This window comes from Carcharhinus amblyrhynchos, chromosome 1 (genome assembly GCF_965287045.1).
Source record: "Carcharhinus amblyrhynchos chromosome 1, sCarAmb.v2.hapA, whole genome shotgun sequence".
NCBI classification, from domain to species: Eukaryota; Metazoa; Chordata; class Chondrichthyes; order Carcharhiniformes; family Carcharhinidae; genus Carcharhinus; species Carcharhinus amblyrhynchos.
This window is the reverse complement of record NC_137324.1, coordinates 127,277,406-127,296,485: the sequence shown is the minus strand read 5'-3', so window position 1 is coordinate 127,296,485 and position 19,080 is coordinate 127,277,406. Positions and strand designations below refer to the sequence as shown.

The 19,080-nt window shown below is 42.4% G+C and overlaps 1 protein-coding gene across 5 annotated transcripts in view; it reads right to left on the bottom strand.

The window, feature by feature from the left end:
- The window catches only part of sorcs2 (sortilin-related VPS10 domain containing receptor 2), a 591,285-nt gene that overhangs the window by 63,932 nt on the left and 508,273 nt on the right, over positions 1–19,080 (bottom strand). For all 5 annotated transcript variants that reach the window (XM_080192200.1, XM_080192208.1, XM_080192218.1 and 2 more), the window contains 2 exons: positions 16,393–16,500; positions 215–332 (listed from right to left, as the gene is read on the bottom strand). In XM_080192200.1, the coding sequence (XP_080048326.1) occupies positions 215–332; positions 16,393–16,500 (226 nt within the window). The remainder of the gene's footprint in view (positions 1–214; positions 333–16,392; positions 16,501–19,080) is intronic.

Sequence of the window (19,080 nt, the reverse complement as noted above, 5' to 3'; positions counted from 1 at the left end):
AGAATGGCTCAAAGAAACTAAAATTCATCTGTTTCTATCCAACTGAAACCTCTTATTGTAGAACAAAGGTCATGAACAGATTGACTGAATTCACATTGTCAAAAAGCAAAAACTGCAAAGTCAGTTAAAATCAGTAAAAAAAACTACGTATTTTCAGGTGTGACCAGCAGAAATTGTTTATTTCCAGTATTTTTCTTATTTCTGTCTATGTTACCTGGTTCATCAAGTCCCATGAGTCATAGTCAGCAGGTAAACACTGTCTGCTAAAGGATGGTCTGAAGTCCACTTTAACCAATTCCCAATCTGAGCGAAAGCTGATGTGACCAAATATCCTGGAAACAAAAAGGACACCAAGAGATTTCAGAACGGTTTACAGACGAACATTTGCATAAGATAGAGGACCATTTTGTATTGCCTTAATGCAAGTGAAGGACTAACCATCTAGCAAATCATATTTTCACACTACTGTGTCATGCTTAGAAACAAAAATGAAAGTGTTTTGTTTATCAACATAACAATTAGAACATTACGTGATAACTTTGAAAGAAAACCAAAGGAAAATCACAAAAACATACAAGGGTGGCACAAAATGCCTTTTGTGTCAATTTAATGTCTATTGAAAAGTTTTCACTTACAAAAGACTTGCAGTACTTTCTCCTCTGAAATGTGTGGGGAATGGGACGGGAGGGAAGTATCTATTTTCAAGCCAAGAGAAGGATGCTGAGCAACAACATTTCTGAGTTTGTCACAATTACATTCTTTCTCTTTATTTTTTGTTGTGATTTTTAATCACATTTTGCTTCAGAGGACCGACAGGTACTTTTCCTAAGTATATTAGCGTTGGATTAAAGAGCTTGGGATGGGGAGCTTTGACGAAGAATAAAGACAAGTTGTGATTCCATTCCATTGACCTTTCAGACAACATCTCTTACGTGTAGAGAATTAATATGGAGAATGTGAGCAATATGTAGCACTCAGAAATTCTGTGCTCTCTTTGAACTTCGTTAATATTCCTTCTCTATATTCAGCTGATAATCTGCCTGAGAAATGTTTACAATAGCATAGTAAGTCACTCTTGCAATTTGACTTTTTGAAGGACATTTGCAAATCAGCTCTGATATCAACATCACTGAAGTGCATTCTTTCTATATTCCACTTGGGGGAGGTAATAAACACCAGGAAAGTAATGCCTAGCATGAGGCCATGATGCTACTAACCAAGGATACTGATTGATGAAGGAGAAGATAAAACTTGTCCATGCAGTGCACCGACGCTGTCAGCATGCATGGCTCAATAAACCTGCTAAACTAACATTTTTAAATTCACCTGTGGTTTCACATTAGTGAGGAGCAACTTCTAATTTTAGTCAAGCCATTCCAATCACAACCACATTCTAAATCTGTTGTACCAGGGAAAACTTGCTCCAGCCCCACAAGCACAACCTTATTTTCCTGCTCGATTTAACCCCCAACTTTGCTAAGTAAAGAATACCTCAGGTTTACTGAAATTGCAAGCCTGCACTGTCTAACATCTCAACAGAACTAATCACATTTGGATTTGCCATGGATTTGTGTTTTCCACCGTGACAGTTGCTTTACAGATTAAAATTGATGAAATTCTAGATTCTGGTACATATTAGAGTAATGAATTGACTTCATTCCTTATAAAAAGAATGAGAAAAATAACTGCTGACAGTTTAGTTTTAATTATTACACGTGTTCTAATATCCCTTCTAGAAAGCATATGTGTATGTCAATGATGATTTTTTTTAATGATGGTGATTGAATCACATCGACTTGCCCTCAAATTATTGCAAAGGATTTATTGCCAACAATAAATAGCTATTTAGAATAAAGGGTCAGACAGAATTAACTATACGAATATTCTCCACTCCTCCCTGGTCCAGCCAAGTTTCCTCCCTGACCCGGGAGTGGCAGGTTTCCCGCCTCGACACTCCACAGGGCCCGGCCTGATCACCTGGCCTTCAGGGAATGTCCCCTTAAAGAGGCCACACTACCACTCTCCTCCCCCAACTTCTAAATTCACTGATGGATGAAACAAAAAGGACATTGTTAACATAAGCAAACAAGTTACTAAAGACATCAAGAATACTCCAGGGGGAAACATCATGGGTGGAATTTTCCCCAAAAAATACTAAGTGTCACAAAAATCTGAAAACTGACAAGTTTCACTCTAGTTTTTTCAGCAATCTACCCTGTGCAATTGGGGCGGGGGGTGGTAGTAGTGGTGATGGTAAGAACCTAAGCTCCGGTTTTCAGACATTTGTGAAAATTCTGCTGACACTCAGGATCTTTTTGGGAAAATTCCACCCACTGCGTACAAGTGTACACAGCATATGGGAGATCTCTCAACTCTCCATGCACACACTGCCCCCCCTCTCCCAACCTCAGGATATCCCACAACCACAAATCCTCCCATGAACTCCCCTGGTAACCAGCGCTCCTCCCTGCCCCACCCCCCCCCCCCCCCCCCCCCCCCCGCCCCGATCCCCACAGATCCCCCCAACAGACAATCCCCATTGACTGCTCCCCCCCATCCCCAATCCCTGGCATCCTGATCAGTGGCCCCACTCCCCAATGCAGGGATTCTCCGCCTTCCCTCTCCTCCTACTGAGCTACCCCCCACCCCCCCGCCATCTGGTCTTGCCCTTGTCTAGCCCCACTGCCTTGATGCTGCCTGATTGTCATTCAGATTATTTGTTTCCAGCTGAAATTTCCAGCTCTACTAGTTGGCCAATGTAACAGGTGGGAAAATCGCACCCCATAAGTTTAGCTTTCCTCATTGCCAGTGTAATAAATCAAGGGCAACTTGATATGGCTCAAAGTAACAAAGGAGTCATTTACCTTAAAATGTCCGGCAGAATTAACTATGTGACTATATAAATGCTCCAACTGAGGATCCTCCCCAACCTAGGGCACACCCTTACACCGAGGTGACTCAGTTTCCTGCTTCGACCTCCATAGGATCCGGCCTGATCTTATGGTCCTCAGGATCACCCCCTTAAAGGGGCAATGCTAACACAGTGATCTGCGGCCAGTGTCTAACAAGGGCAGTCCCCTTTGTGTGGCTAACAATCAGGTGATAACTGAGAGCAGCACCAATTGTCTCACCTTTCTCCTTGCTGAAGGAGACTTAGTGAGGGAGACAAAATTACATCCTGCAGCCCACTGACATATCCTGCTGATACCCACACAAGCTAATCCCCTAAGTTGTCTGGGGTTTATTTCATCCTCCATAAATATTGGAAATCCAGCTTTTACTTAGTGAATTTGAATCCCTATTTTTGCTGCAGCTATTATAGTATGAGTATCAGTACAGGTCACTCTGCAAATCCACTTTAATTATATCCTCCGCATTTGTTTTACATCAAAAATCATATTAGGAGCATGAGGTTTTGTAATCGCAAATGCTTTGTGGTTAAATACTCCAAGCATTATGTTAGAAACTGCGCCACATAAATAAAGGAGGACCTAAGTTCAATCGCTTGTCTTGTTAATCACAACTCAAATGATATTCGGTGCAATATCTTTGGAGTCAATGGGAGAAATGAGGGAATCAGCTCGAATTCCCACTGCTAATCCACTACTGCTGAATATATATATATATATATATATAGATTTGGCACATGCTGGTAATGTGTTTGGCTCAAGTAACTAGCTAACAAAAATAAAATGCAGCATCAGGATATCCCAAACGCTTTATAGCCATTGAATTACTTTTGAAGTGTAGACACTGTTTCAAGATAGGGAAAGGCTGCCAAGTTGCACATAGTCAGTTCCCATCAGTAAGAGAATAATAATTAGATAATCTGCTTCTGTTATGTTGATTGAGACATCAGGAATAACTCCCCTGCTCTTCTTCGAAATAGTGCCCGACAACATTTTACTCTGACATGAAAGGGCAGATGGGGTCTTGATTTAACGTCTCATCCTGCTCCTGCTTCTGCAGCAGCCCCTCCATACTGCACAGGAACGCCAGTTTAGATTTTTACACTCTCTTAAGTGTACTGAAGGACATCTGGCATTGATGGAACTCTGCCCCGCCACAGTCAGTATCTTCAAGAAAGGAGGCAATATCTTGAAAGAAGAAACAAAATAACTTATTTCTCTTACACTAAGGTTTTACTTTGGCTGCTATGCACTTCTGTCTCACCTAGACAATGTGGTAAAGTGGACAAGTTTCTCTTGCTTTATTTCTGTCCTTCACCTATTCATTTCTCTGCCCAGGGTGCTGCTGCTGTCACGCAGCAGTGACCCTATGATGACACCAAGACCTCATTTTTTTTCTGCATGCCGGTTGCTCTGAAGCCACTATTAGGCGTTCTAAGACTGACATGGGAGACTTTCCCTTTCATCTTGCTTACCTCTCTGGGATAAGCCTGCATTGGTAATGAGTTAACAATCAATTGTTGGAGCCAACCTGAGATGCGGGTTTGAAGTTACCACTATGGTTGTACATTAGTCTCCAACACATCTTGCCACTTTGCTAACTGTTCCTTTCTTTTTAAAATCTATTTTAATGTTATTTCATTTTAAAAATATATATAAACTTAGATAGGTCATCGCCAAGATAGATAGCAAATTGGCACAGTGGTTAGCACTGCTGTCTCACAGCGCCAGGGACCTGGTTCGATTCCTGGCTTGGATTGCGGTCTGTGCGGAGTCTGCACATTCTCCCTGTGTCTGTGTGGGTTTCCTCCGGGTGCTCTGGTTTCCTCTCTCAGTCTGAAAGATGTGTGGGTTAGGTAGATTGGCCATGCTAAATTCTCCCTCAGTGTACCCAAACAGGCAACTAGGGGATTTTCACAGCAACTTCATTGCAGTGTTAATGTAAACCTACTTGTGACACAAAAATAAATAAATTTATGAGCCTTCTTCCTAAGTTCAATGGTCTGTATTCCTGTCCTGATTTTTAAAATCTGAACCATATTTTGCCACCATAGAGAAGACTATTTATTTGACTTAATTTCCCATTTTTATTCCACCATTTCTGACATGAAAACTGCATTTCCTTAGGAAGAACACCAATAAATAACCGCAAGAGGAATAAAAAAGATGCATTTACAAAGGGCTGTGGAACCATTTCTGAGTCAAACAGAAAAATAATTAATTATACAATTTTCAGGAAATATTCGAGGGGAGAAGTTTATCTTAAAAGCCTTTGCTAATTACACCGACAATTCTTCAAAATCTTCCACACCAGCATGCTCTCCTTTCCTGGTAAGCATTATTATATGTAAAAGGGCTGATGAGCAGTAAGGAAGCAATTTGATGGACAGGAGGTGTGTTCATCATATGTAAATTTCATGTAGTTGAACATGAGTCTCCATTTAAAATAATCCTTCAGTGTGTAAAGATTCATCATTTCTCACTGCCGAGCTATTTTTGGAGCATATCAAAATATGACAAGACCCAGTCGGACACATTTTCCCATCTATCTGTCAAAATCTAAAGTGATCTCGAATAAACGCCTCATGATGCAAATGTTTAATCTTTTAAAATATTCCTGTTTTGAAACTTTCAGGTTAAACCAAGACTCAAAATGGGGGTGACAGATTTACAAAGAAAAAACACTACCATGATTGGTATGATTTTCTGTGAACAAGTGATTTTTTTCAGGACATGTTAACTAACATGTGCTTAAGATTTTTTTAAAACTGATGTAACTAAGTATTTCACAAAAGTACAACATAAGCTCAAATGTATGACTTAGGGTTATTCTAATAAACTACAAAGTAAATAGCTACAGGGATTTATTTCTTCAGAACAATACCACTCTAAAAATAAAGCACGACTGAACAAAATGCATAATTATAAAGCATTAAAAGGAACTCTTTATTGATGTATTTTGAGCACAGCTAGGAGCATAGTTCTATAAATAGGTTTTAAAGGAGAAACTGATGCATTTCATTTGGATACAAACAGATTCAAGTCTGAAAGAAAAGTGCTCATTTTAATTCAATAAGAGACTGAGTCAAACCAACCTCTCAGCTGCATGAAGCCTGGGCACCTTTTACACCAGGCCTAACCTGCATGCTCCCAGTCAATCCCCCACCCAAAAACAGCAGGAAGTTTTCCCTCCCCTGACCACTGCCTGAAGCTAAGCCAGATCCCCACAACCGTAAAACTGTATTTGAACTTGAGTTAAGCTTCCATTCCCATGTCCTCACCACAACAATCTACTTTCCACTCTTTTAGCATTTCTATCATCACCTCACTTCAATTACAACTTCCGACACCCAAGAGCATTGTGCTCCTCCGATTCTGACCCAGTGACATTTACTGTGGTGGCTGTGCCAAGGAGAGGTGGGTTTTAAGAAGCATCTAAAACCTGGCTGTAGAATTTCATCCCAAAACCTCTCCACCTCACTACCTCTCTCTCCTTCTTTAAGATGCTCCTTAAAACCTACCTCTCTGACCAAGCTTTGGATTGCTTGTCCCAATAACTCTTTGCATGGCTCATGTGACAAATGATGTTTGATAATGCTCCCGTGGAGCATCGAGTCATTTTACCATGTTAAAGGCCCTAGCTGTTGTTAGAACATAGAACACTACAGCACAAACAGGCCCTTTGGCCCACGAGTTGTGCCGATCACATCAACACCTACCAATCCATAGACCTATCTATAACCCCCAATCCCACTAAATCCCATATACTCATCCAGAAGTCTTTTATAAGACCCCAGCGAGTTCGCCTCCACCACCACTGACGGCAGCCGATTCCATTCACTCACCACCCTCTGAGTGAAAAACTTTCCCCTAACATCACTTCTGTACTTGCCTCCCCGCACCTTAAATCTGTGTCCTCTCGTAGCGACCATTTCAACCCGGGGAAATAGCCTCTGAGAATCCACCCTATCTATTCCTCTCAACATTTTATAAACCTCTATCAGGTCGCCTCTCAACCTTCATCTCTCCAGGGAGAAGAGTCCCAGCTCCCTCAACCTATCTTCATAAGGCATGCCTCCCAATCCAGGCAACATCCTTGTAAATCTCCTCTATACCCTTTCAATAGCTTCTACGTCCTTCCTATAGTGAGGCGACCAGAACTGCGCACAGTACTCCAAGTGAGGCCTGACAAGGGTCTTATAAAGTTGCAGCATTACCTCCCGACTCCTAAACTCAATCCCTCGATTAATGAAAGCCAGAACACCATACGCCTTCTTGACCACACCCTCCACCTGCGAGGCCGATTTAAGAGTCCTGTGGACCCGGACCCCAAGATCCTTCTGCTCGTCAACACTACTAAGACTCCTGCCCTTGATAGAGTACTCGTTCATCCTGTTGGTCCTGCCAAAATGGACGACTACACATTTATCCGCGTTGAAGTCCATCTGCCACTTCTCCACCCAGTCCTGCATCCTATTTATGTCCTGCTGCAACTTCTGACATCCTTCCAGACCATCCACAACACCACCGACCTTCGTGTCATCGGCGAACTTACTAACCCATCCCTCCACTTCCTCATCTAGGTCATTTATGAAAATGACAAACAGCAAGGGTCCTAGAACAGATCCCTGGGGCACTCCACTGGTGACTGACCTCCATGCAGAAAAAGACCCATCCACAACCACTCTCTGCCTTCTGCAGGCAAGCCAGTTCTGGATCCACAAGGCCAAAGCCCCTTGGATCCCATGCCCTCTCACCTTCTCAAGAAGTCTTGCATGGGGGACCTTATCAAACGCCTTGCTGAAGTCCATGTACACTACGTCCACTGCACTTCCTTTGTCAATGTGTTCAGCCACATTATCGAAGAACTCAACTAGGCTCGTAAGGCACGACCTGCCCTTGACAAAACCATGCTGACTATTTCTGATCATGTCAAACCTCTCCAAATGCTCGTAAATCTTGTCCCTCAGAAGCCTGTCCATCAGCTTACCAACCACTGAGGTCAGACTCACCGGTTGGTAATTTCCCGGGCTATCTCTGTTCCCTTTCTTGAAAATAGGAACCACATCCGCAATCCTCCAATCTTCCGGAACCTCTCCCGTCTCCACTGACGACGCAAAGATCATCGCCAGGGGCTCTGCAATCACCTCCCTCACCTCCCACAGTAACCTGGGGTACATCCCATCTGGTCCCGGCGACTTATCTATCTTGATAGAATTCAAAAGTTCCAATACATCCTCTTCCTTAATATCCACATACTCAATCTTTTCCACCTGCTGCAAATCTGTAGCAAAATCTCCCAGATCAGTTTCCACCGTGAATACTGAGGCAAAGTACTCATTAAGCACCTCTGCCATTTCTTCTGGTTCCACACAGACCTTTCCCCCTTCACCTTTTATAGGTCCTATCCCTTCTCTTCTCATCCTTTTACCTTTCACATATTTATAGAAGGCCTTGGGATTCTTCTTAATCTTACCCGCCAAGGCCTTCTCATGACCCCTTCTGGCTCTCCTAATTTCCCTTTTAAGTTCCTTTCTACAATCCTTATACTCCTCAAGATCCTTACCATCTCCTAGCTCCCTGAACCTTTTGTACACCTTCCTTTTCCTCCTGACTAGGTTCACCACAGCCTTCGTGCACCACGGTTCCCGCGACCTACCAAAACCTCCTTGTCTCATCGGAACATTGTTGTGCAGAGCTCCAGACAAACATTCCTTGAATATCCGCCACCTTCCTTCGGTACTTTTCCCTAAGAACGCCTCCTTCCAGTTTATTTGTCCAATTATCTTCCTGATGTCTTTGTATTTCCCCTTACTCCAGACAAACACTTTCCTAGCCTGCCTGATCCTATCTCATTCCAATGCAATTGTGAAGGAGATAGAATTATGATCACCATTCCCAAGATGCTCTCCTACCGAGAGATCCGTCACCTGTCCTGGTTCATTCGCCAGTACCAGGTCAAGTACAGCCTCTCCTCTCGTAGGCTTATCCAGGTACTGTGTCAGGAAACCTTCCTGAACACACCTAACAAACTCCTCCCCATCCAAACCCCTCACCCTTGGGATATTCCAATCGATGTTTGGGAAATTGAAGTCTCCCATCACGACAACTCTGTTGTTACTACATCTCTCTAGAATCTGTTTCCCTATCTGCACCTCAACTTCCCTGTCACTATTGGGCAGCCTATAGAATACACCCAGCGAAGTTTTCGACCCTTTTCTGTTCCTAACTTCCACCCACAGAGACTCTGTAGATAGTCCCTCCACGACATCCTCCTTCTCTGCAGCCATGACACTGTCCCTGATCAACAGTGCCACTCCACCACCTCTTTTGCCTCCCTCCCTGTCCTTCCTGAAGCATCTGAATCCTGGCACCTGAAGTACCCAGTCCTGTCCCTGAGACATCCAAGTCTCCGTAATGGCCACCACATCACATTCCCAAGCAGCAATCCATGCCCTAAGCTCATCTACCTTATTTACTACACTCCTGGCATTAAAATAGATACAGTTCAGCCCCTCAGTCTGGGCATTTCCCTTCTCCACCCCCTGTCTAACCTCCCTCTCATACTGCCTGCAGTCCTTCCCTACCTGGGAGCTAACCTCCTCGGTCCCAGTCTCCCCATCAGGATTCCCTCCCCCCATCCTTTCTAGTTTAAAGTCCCCCCAGTAGCCTTAGCCAGTCTTCCCACCAAGATATTAGTCCCCCTGGGATTTAAGTGCCACCCGTCTTTACTGTACAGGTCACACCTGCCCCTAAAGAGGTCCCAATGATCTAGGAACCGAAATCCCTGCCCTCTGCTCCAGTCCCTCAGCCACACATTCAGCCTCCACCTCATTCCATTCCTGCCCTCATTCTCCCGTGGCACAGGCAGCAATCCTGAGATTACTACCTTCGCTTTTCTCTTCCTCAGCTGCCTACCCAGTTCCCTATAATCCCTTCTCATGACTGCCTCCCTCTTCTTGACTATGTCAGTAGTACCTATATGCACTACAACCTCCGGTTCCTCACCCTCCCCCTTCAGGATGTCTGGGACACGCCCAGAGACATCCCAGATCCCAGCTCCAGGGAGACAAACCACCTGTTGTTGAAAAAATACATGAGCAGTAGGGAGCCAAAGCTGTAAAGTCAAGAAACCCCAGTACTCAGATTGGTCATGAGCATAAGTTTTGGATGAGGGCCTTGAATTGGGTTGGGAGTGAACCTACAGGAGATTAATCCTAAACTTTCTGTATGGGTCCTGGAGGAGCAGACATGCTGCACCTGACCCCACAAGGAAAATTAAAATCACTTCATTTTTTGGGCCTGTTCTGGCCAAGATCTCTCTTCTTGCCAGGTTGATCTGACAATAAAACTGCAATCACTTCCCCACTCAGGCCCACGAGCAGACCCCAATTTCAACATTAAAAGGATTCTGCTGTTTCTGGTAAGCATTCTCCTCAACAATATTTTAAAATGGTAGCCTGCGGGATAAGAATAATGCTAGATGTTGGCATAGGTGAATTCTACCGGTGATACTTAGGCCAGGATTTTCTCGCCCTTCCCTGGCGGATCCCCCACACCAGTTGCGGTGAGCCATTCAAATGTCAGTTGACTTCAGTGGGATCAGAAAAATCTGCCACTGGGAGAAGCTGTACAATTTCAGCTATCCACCCAGTTTCTTGCACATGGACAGGGTTAAAATTGCTATCTACATGCATTCCAGTCAGAGACAGAGAGAAATACAAGTTTGAGTCAAGTTTACATCTGCCTCAATTAATGAGTTTTAAAAAAAACAAAATCATGCCCATCTTACAGATATTTTACTATGGTTTTGTACTGTGTATTGAGCTAATAAAAACTATCTGCCTCCATCCCCAGCATGTTGATGTTATGTGAAATTCTGCTTTCTTTCCTCTGTTAGTTCTTGTCTCCGTCTTCAATTCTTCCATTTGCTATTGTGAGGCAGGGAGCCTATTATCCAAAGACATCTTGCTGGGGATGTGCTATTATTTTCTCTCCATTTGTGCAAAGGTACGGGCTTCTGAAGACAGTGACAGCAATCAAGCACTCAATAAAGGTTATACCTATATCTCACAACTTCACAGTGCTACACACAGGTCCTTCAACACACTGTGCCGTGAAATTCAGATTCCTCAGAAGCATTTTCTTAGCTCTTCATTGTCTGTACTTTAGTTCCATGGTAGTATTAAACTCAATTTTGCCTGATGAACTGCTTAAACTACTGATTCATTATATATATATATTGATTCCTGCAATGTTTGTTAGCAAGGCATGTTAAGGCAGGATGCATACTCTCATGTAGGACAGTTCAGTTGTTAAATGGTTAGGGGTGAAATTAGAGCTTTTGCTTCCTCACACAAAAGATTACTGAAATATCTCCTCTCCTTCCTGCAAACGTCAGTAGAAAAATTTCCCGTAAATAAGACAAATGTTTCAAAGACTGTACGAATGATTCTGAAAACTGTAATGCTCCATAAATAAACTCAGGCCCAGGAACTAGCAGTTCAACACAGACGTCAGCACTTCCGTCAACACTCAAGATCTTAAATCAATCTCAAGAAAATATGCTCAAAAAGCACTATCACAATTCAAAATGCGATGACTAGCAATTAACAAGCTGTAATTATAAAAACTAAGAAGGGTAATTATCAGCCCTGGGGTTTCACATATAACTGAAGTATGCGGGGAGCATGCATTGTGTAGATCAGCTTACTGGCTGAAGTGCTGTTCCTGGCTATTGGAACTTTATGCACAGTCCTACACATGGTAGCAGTCTAAAAAGAAATGGATTAGATTTGGTTCAAGTGGCTACCTGAGCATAATGCTGACAGGCAGGCAGAGAATCCAATAACGGAGAACATGAAAATTCAGGAATAATTGCACATATCAGGTTTGGCCAATTGACGGTATAACGGTCCTGCAACCCAAAATCAGTTTGACAAATGTTGCAATGTTAGCACTTCAGTGAGTTAGTATTCCAACTAAATTAGGTTGGGCATTGCTATCAGTTTCCTGAAGCACTCAATTAATTATTCCTTTATTTAAAAAAAGCAAAAATCATTTTTGAAAAGCAGAAAGACTTGCTGTGATGGTGCATTTCGCTGATTTTTATTTTATTCACAGAATGTCAATACCATTGACAAGGGCAGGACTTAGTGCCCATCCCTAATTGACTCTGAGAAGGTGGTGGTGGTGATTACCAGCTGCAGTCTCTGTGGTATATGAATGCCCACAGTGCTGTTAGGAAGGGAGTTCCAGGATTCGGCAGCAATGAAGGAACAGTGATGTAGTTCGAAGTCAGGATGCTGTGTGCCTTGGATGGAACTTCAGATGAAGGAGGATGTAGGTGCTCAACTCTCACCTTGGGAGGAGGAGAATGTAGAGGATGGGGAAAGAGAATGTCACCCATCCCCTTCGGAATGTGTCTTTGCAAAGGAGGATTGGAGAATAATGCACTGAGCAGCTCTGTAACAAAGGATAGAATGTTCTGTGGGCTGTTTGCAGGGACAAACACAGGTAAATATCAACTGCTATTGAAGGGCCATCAGACTGGTGAAAAATTTGCGTAGTAACAGCTTGCAATAGCTAGCTTCATTAGTTGCTCAAATTTTGAGTCATTTTGCCTTTCCAGAGTAATCTGAGGTAATCTGGGCATGAAAGTGGCGGCCTTAGGCGCTTTCATGCGTTTGCACTAAGTGCATTCTGACCAGGGTAGCTTTGAAACACTCTATTCCAGCAACAAGCTTGCATGATGATCAAACGATTTGGGCCATATTTATGAAGTTACTGATAAGGCTTACGTTATTGTGCATGGAACTGTAAGAATCCAAACACATATATTGACTAGTGAAGGTAGGCTTACAGCAAACGTAGAATAGAACCAGTGGCAAATTTCTCAATTTGCATGTCAAGGAACAGGACCTTGTTTGATTTCTCCATTTCAAAAGTGGATTTGGGTGCAGGATGAAGTTCATTAAGGAGTTTAAGGAAGTTCTTAAATGCAAGGATGAGGAGGATGGAATAACACCTAACCTCCTATCTTTTACGTATTTCTGAAACGTAGGTTGTATGTTTGCTAAACCTGTCTCCAGGGAGATAGAGGGACCAGTAGTGTTTTTGAAGACAGATTTATTCAATTTAAGCTTTAATGCTGAGTATTCTACTTGGTTTATCTAATCTTACAATGCATTTTCTGGGCGAGAATGAAATCTGAAGAAAAGAAGAATTTGCTTCAAGTCCCAGGAGTAAATATTAAGAGTTTGGTTCTGATAGCAGAGGGATTCAACCTTATGGTTCTCATGTATTGTTCACTCCACCGTATCATCAAATTAAGTGACCAACAGTGGTTCAATTAAAGTGTAGAAGAGCATACCAAGAACAGCACCAGGTATACCTAAATATGAGGTGCCAATATAGTAAAAATACATTACAGGATTTCATGCTTGTTAAAGACAAGAGCTAAGTGATCCCACAACAATGGATCAGTTTAAAACTCTGTTGTCCTGTCACATCCACTCATAAATAGTAGTTGACCATTAAACTGACAGGAAGAGGGAGACCTGTGAATATCACCATCCTCACTAATAGCAGAACCCAAAACGCGAGTACAAAAGGCAAAACTGAACGATTTCCAACCATCTTCAGCCAAAAGTTTCAATTGATTGATTCATTTCAGTTTCATCCTGACATCCCCACCATCAACTGGATTAACTCTGCATGATATCAAGAAATGGTCGATTAACTGAACGTAGCAAGGGCTTTGGGCCCTTGTAACATCTTGACTGTAGCAATAAACACATGTTCAGACCTAAGTGAGCCTTTAGCCAAAATATCCCAACATAGCTAGATATTGGCATCTACCAAACAAAATTCAGGAATGCCTTGTCCAAAAAAAAGACTCAGTCTAGTCTCAGTCAACCCAGTCATCAAGCAACATTAATTCAGCAATGGTCTGCTCACTAATGCTCTGTTTAGCTTCTGCCAAGAGCAGTTAGCTCCAGAGCTCATCACAGCTTTGCTCCAAACATGGATGAAGAGTTTGAATCCGCCACCATCAACATCCTGGGGGACTAACAGAAAGTTAACTGGACCAGCCATATAAATACTGTGATTACAACAGCAGGTCAGAAGTTGTATATTCTATAGTAAGGAACCCGTGACCTTCTGCAGCCTTTCCACCATCTACAAGGCATATATTAGGACTGTGACAGAATACTCTCTGTTGTCTGTACGAAAACAGCTCCAATAGTGCTCAAGCGCCTCAGCATCACCCAGGACAAAGTAACCTTCTTTTCACCATCAGCATTCAGTCATAGCAATATGCACTACCTTCAAGATGCACTGCAGCAACAGCACCTTCCAAATCCATGACCTTTACTGCCTAAGAGAACAAGACCAATGGAGATGAATGGGATCCATTACCTCCAAATTCCCCTCCAATCTCACACCAAATCCATGGCTTGGGAATGTATCACCATTCCTTCTTTATCATTAGATTAAAATGCTGGAACATCCTTTGTACAGCACTATGGTGCATTTATATCATAAGGACTATAGCAGTACCATCTTCTGAAGGGCAATACATGCTGGCTTTGCCAGTGATTCCCATAAACAAATATGAAAACACAAATCTGCTTGACTGGCTCCCTACCAAACACATCAAGCATTCACTCCCTCTACCCTTAGGACTCAGTGGGGGCAACATGTACAACTTACAAGATACACTGCAGCAACTCATCAAGGCCTCTTTGACCGCAGCACCCAAATTTAATCCTTTACCACCTAGAAGGATAAGACAAGAGGATACAAACACCACTATCTACATGTTCCCATGCAAGTCACACACCAACCTGACGGGAAATATTTTTGCCATTCCTTCATCATCACTAGCTCAAAAACGTGAAAGTTCCATGTAAATGGCACAGTGGATATACCTACACCAGATGAATGTAGCTGTTTGAGAAGGCAATTCGCCTTCATCTTCTCAAGGGAAGTTAAGAGTGGGCAATAAATTCTGGCCGAGCCAGCAACGTTCGCATCTCGTGGACAAACAAAGACAATCCCTGTGAAATGAACTGGAAATTCCTTTTTACTGGTCAGCTTTTCAAGCCTTGGGAATCAGTGCCTGAGGCTTTAAATTTAAAGATTGTGAAAGTAGTTTAGAAAGATCTGACAAACTTTTCATAGGAATGTATATTGCTGTGATAACTACTTGCTCACTTGCACTATTAAAGTACTGACCAGTCAGTTGGTTTCTTGCAAGCACCCAAACATGCCTCCTTTAAACCTAGAATTTGGCATTTTAGGCTGGGTTACAGGTGGGATCCAAAAATCGACTATTTTAATGGCCACTCATCTCAACCCAACCATTCCAGGCATAGCACAGTTATCACTGCTGCCTTACAGTTCAATTCGCGGCTTGGGACACCGTCTGTGCAGAGTCTGCACATTCTCCTCGTGTCTATGCGGGTTTCCTCCAGGTGCTCTGGTTTCCTCCCACAGACGTGCGGCTTAGGTGCATTGGCCTTGCTAAATCCTCCCTCAGTGTATCCAAACAGGTGCCAGAGAGTGGCGACTAGGGGATTTTCACAGTAACTTCATTGCAGTGTTTGTAAGCCTACTTGTGACACTAATAAATAAACTTAAGAACTTAAAATCTAAAAAATTTTATGAATGCTACCTAATGTCATATAGGGCCAACCTAAGCAATCTAGAGGATACAGCTTGAGAATCTCAATGAGTTCTCTGATCATATAATCAGTACTTGTCTAATGGACATTTCATTAATGGGTGATATTTATGGGTATATTGATAAAAGTTACAAAATGAAACTTTTCTCTATTTCTTGAATCCACTTGCCTGCATCATGAGGGAAGGATAGTGAGTACCATCAACTCAACATTTATCTGTCTAAAACACAGAACTGCCCTGTTTTTGAACTCTTGATATCTCCTGTATACCTTCTAGAATGACCACGTTTCGCACATTTCACGGATTTTCAAACGATCAAAGAAACAATATTTTACCACTAAACAGAAAACAGGGGAAATTAGTTTCAAGAAATCATAACTACATGAAACGTTTGTACATCATTGAATTGTGCCTCTTTTTTTCCTAAAAATGAAATGCATTTCCAATTTTCCCAGTACTGAATTCAGCATAGAATCCAAAAACACCACATATGTTGCGATTGATGTTCAAAACATCTCCAGCGACACAAATATTTCAGCTTAACAATCATCTTCTCTCAAAGTACGTTGTTACAATCTATCATTGCTATTTTCCCCACAATTGAAGAGTTTTTTTTCTCTCACAGAGTAGAAGCACAAAGTGTAGTGACAATATATACTTACACTTACAGTATGTTGAATAATCCAACAACTAACCTCTGTTAACACAAAGCAGAGATTTGCAGGTCAAACTGCAAAACATCCACATCAGTATTAACTTTGGAAACATGTATATTATCTATTGCGGTACTCACGTCATAACCAGTGTTTCATCCCCTGGTTCACTCAGTAGCCCATCTACAAAGACAGAAGTGCTGGTAAAATTGTGCGTTGTCCAAGTATATCCTTCATCTACACTGAATCTAGATGGAAAACCAACAAAAAACACTTCATCATTTCAGTTCATATTTTGAACGATAGTAGAACTAACTGCAATGCTCCACACGATCATTATATTTTCCCAATATGTAGATAACAATTAAAAATCTATTCCTGAGGTGAAAGAAAGGACAAATGATAAGGACTGAGAGAAGTATATTCAGTTCGTGTTTTAAATTATTATTCATGGCTAAGTGTCCCAGTCATGTCTTAAAATTAAAATATTTGCAAATATTTAGTTATTTCACTCAAGTGCCCCATTCACCATAACATTCACCATAACACAACCCATACTATGTTCAAAATCAGCACATGCCATTTACAGCTGACTCCTATTACTGTGCCATTGTTATTGCAATATCATTTATTATTTCAGCTTTCTGTGAATGCCACATAGTGCTCATTCACTTCCACTTCAATTCCAATTCTACTCGGCACACCATTTGCCATCATCATGGGCTTAGAGACTCAACAGACATGACTATAAATGGAATAGTTGGCTATGGCTATATGAATATTTGATAGCTTTACATAGGAATAGGAAGATGAGAACAAAACAAAGACTACGATGAGCCACTGAGCTAGTTACATGACCTCTGAATTTTGCATTTCCACCCATTTCAGCCTTATAATGGACTGTGAACTTGCGCACTGCTGGCGAGAATAGAGCTCTACGACTCAACGACTGGAGTTTGTGCAGCCAGGCTGGGGTCAGATCATTTTGTTAAACCAAGCACGAGCCTTTGTCAGTATTGTCTGTCTCTTCTCTCGATGTGATTAGCTTGGGCTGGGCCAGCTATTCACAATCTAACAACCCCTCTACCAATTTATGGCATTCCTCTTTGTTAGCTTTTCAACCAAAATGCTTGTGAAAATCACAAGATACATACAAATAAGGTTCAGCAAAGCAAAAAATGTCTATTGTTTACCCTGTTGTGTTCTTTTTTGGCTATTCCTCCACAGAAAGGATTTGATAACAAACACATAGGGTTTTTAAAAGCATTGTATTCTCAGATAGCATAGCAGTAGCTGTGAGTGAATGGTGTGGGTAAAGGAATGAACAAATTCGTCACCTTATTCACAATTTAACTATGCAATCTTGTCAGCTCCAAAGAAATCAATGTCATTAACAGCCAGGGAGTGCAAGAGGAGCAGGACCATTAACAGCCAGAGTGTATGAAAGGAACAGGGTCATGAACACCCAGGGAGTGAGAGGGGAATGGGGGCATTAACAGCTAGCGTGAGAGAGGAGCAGGACCATTAAGAGCCAGAGATTGAGAGAGGAGCGGGGCCATTAACAGCCAGAGCGTACAAAAGGAACAGGGTTATGAACAGAGAGTGAGAGAGAAGTGGGGTCATTAACAGCGAGAGAGTGCAAGAGAAAGCAGAGTCATTCGCTCTAATTCTACTGTCCCACTCGCCATAGAATTGGAGCAGGCAAGGGTGGACAACGGAAATGTCTGTTGACCTTGGACGGGAGTTTATGGTTTCAGGTCGAGTGAGGCCGTAAAAGCCCACCCATTTAATCCAGAGGGTGTAAGAGGAGTGGGGCTATTAACATCCAGAGATTGTGAGAGGAGTGGGGCCATTAGCAGCCAGAGGGTACGAGAGGAGCGGGTTGTTAACAGCCAGAGAGAGAGAGGATCAGGACAATCAATAGTGGAAGATAAGCAGAGGGGCTATTCGGAGCCAGAAACGAATGGAGCGGAGCAGAGGGGCCATTCAGCAGGAGACAGGAGCAGAGGGACCAATCACATTGAGAGAGGTGCAGTGAGGCCTTTCACAGGAAGAGAGGTGCAACAGGGCCATTATTGGGGTTGCATTATTCGGAAAGGAGGAAATCAATGCAATACTGAGGAAAAATATTGGATCCGAAAATCATGATGTGAAACCTCTATGGTTGGAAATAAGAAACAGCAAGGAGCAGTAAACATTGCTGAGGTTTATCTATAGGCCCTGAACAATAGTGGAGAAATGAGGAAAGGTATTAAATAAGAAATTAGAGATGCATGCCATAAGGGACAACTGTAATTGTGGGTGGCTTTAATTTGGACATAGATTGGACAAACCAAACTAGCAACGGTATAGTGGAAAAGGGGCTCCTGGATTGCACACATGATAGTTTTTTAGACCTTTACGTTGAAAAACTAACCAAAGAACAAGCTATTCTACACTGAGTACAACGAGAAAGGATTGATTAACAATCTTGTTGTGCAATCTTCCCTTAGGGAAGAACAACCATAATAATCAGAATTCCCTGGTCTTGTAGGCCCTGCTACTGCTGCCAGTAAGAGTGGAGAATTTGGCACTCAGCCAAATCTCCTCTCATTGCAACAATATCAGAGAATCCCAGCTGCGGTTGACATCAGAAAATTCCAGCCAACATACTGTATTTGGAATCTCAGAAGGCTTTTGGTGAGGTCCCAAATAATGGGAAAAACTAAAGCACATTGTATAGGGGTAATGTATTGCGTAGGTGCTGGCATAATGGTATTGTCACTGGGCCAGTAATCCAGAGACCCAGGGCACGTTTTGGAGACCTGGGTTCAAAACCCACCATGTGT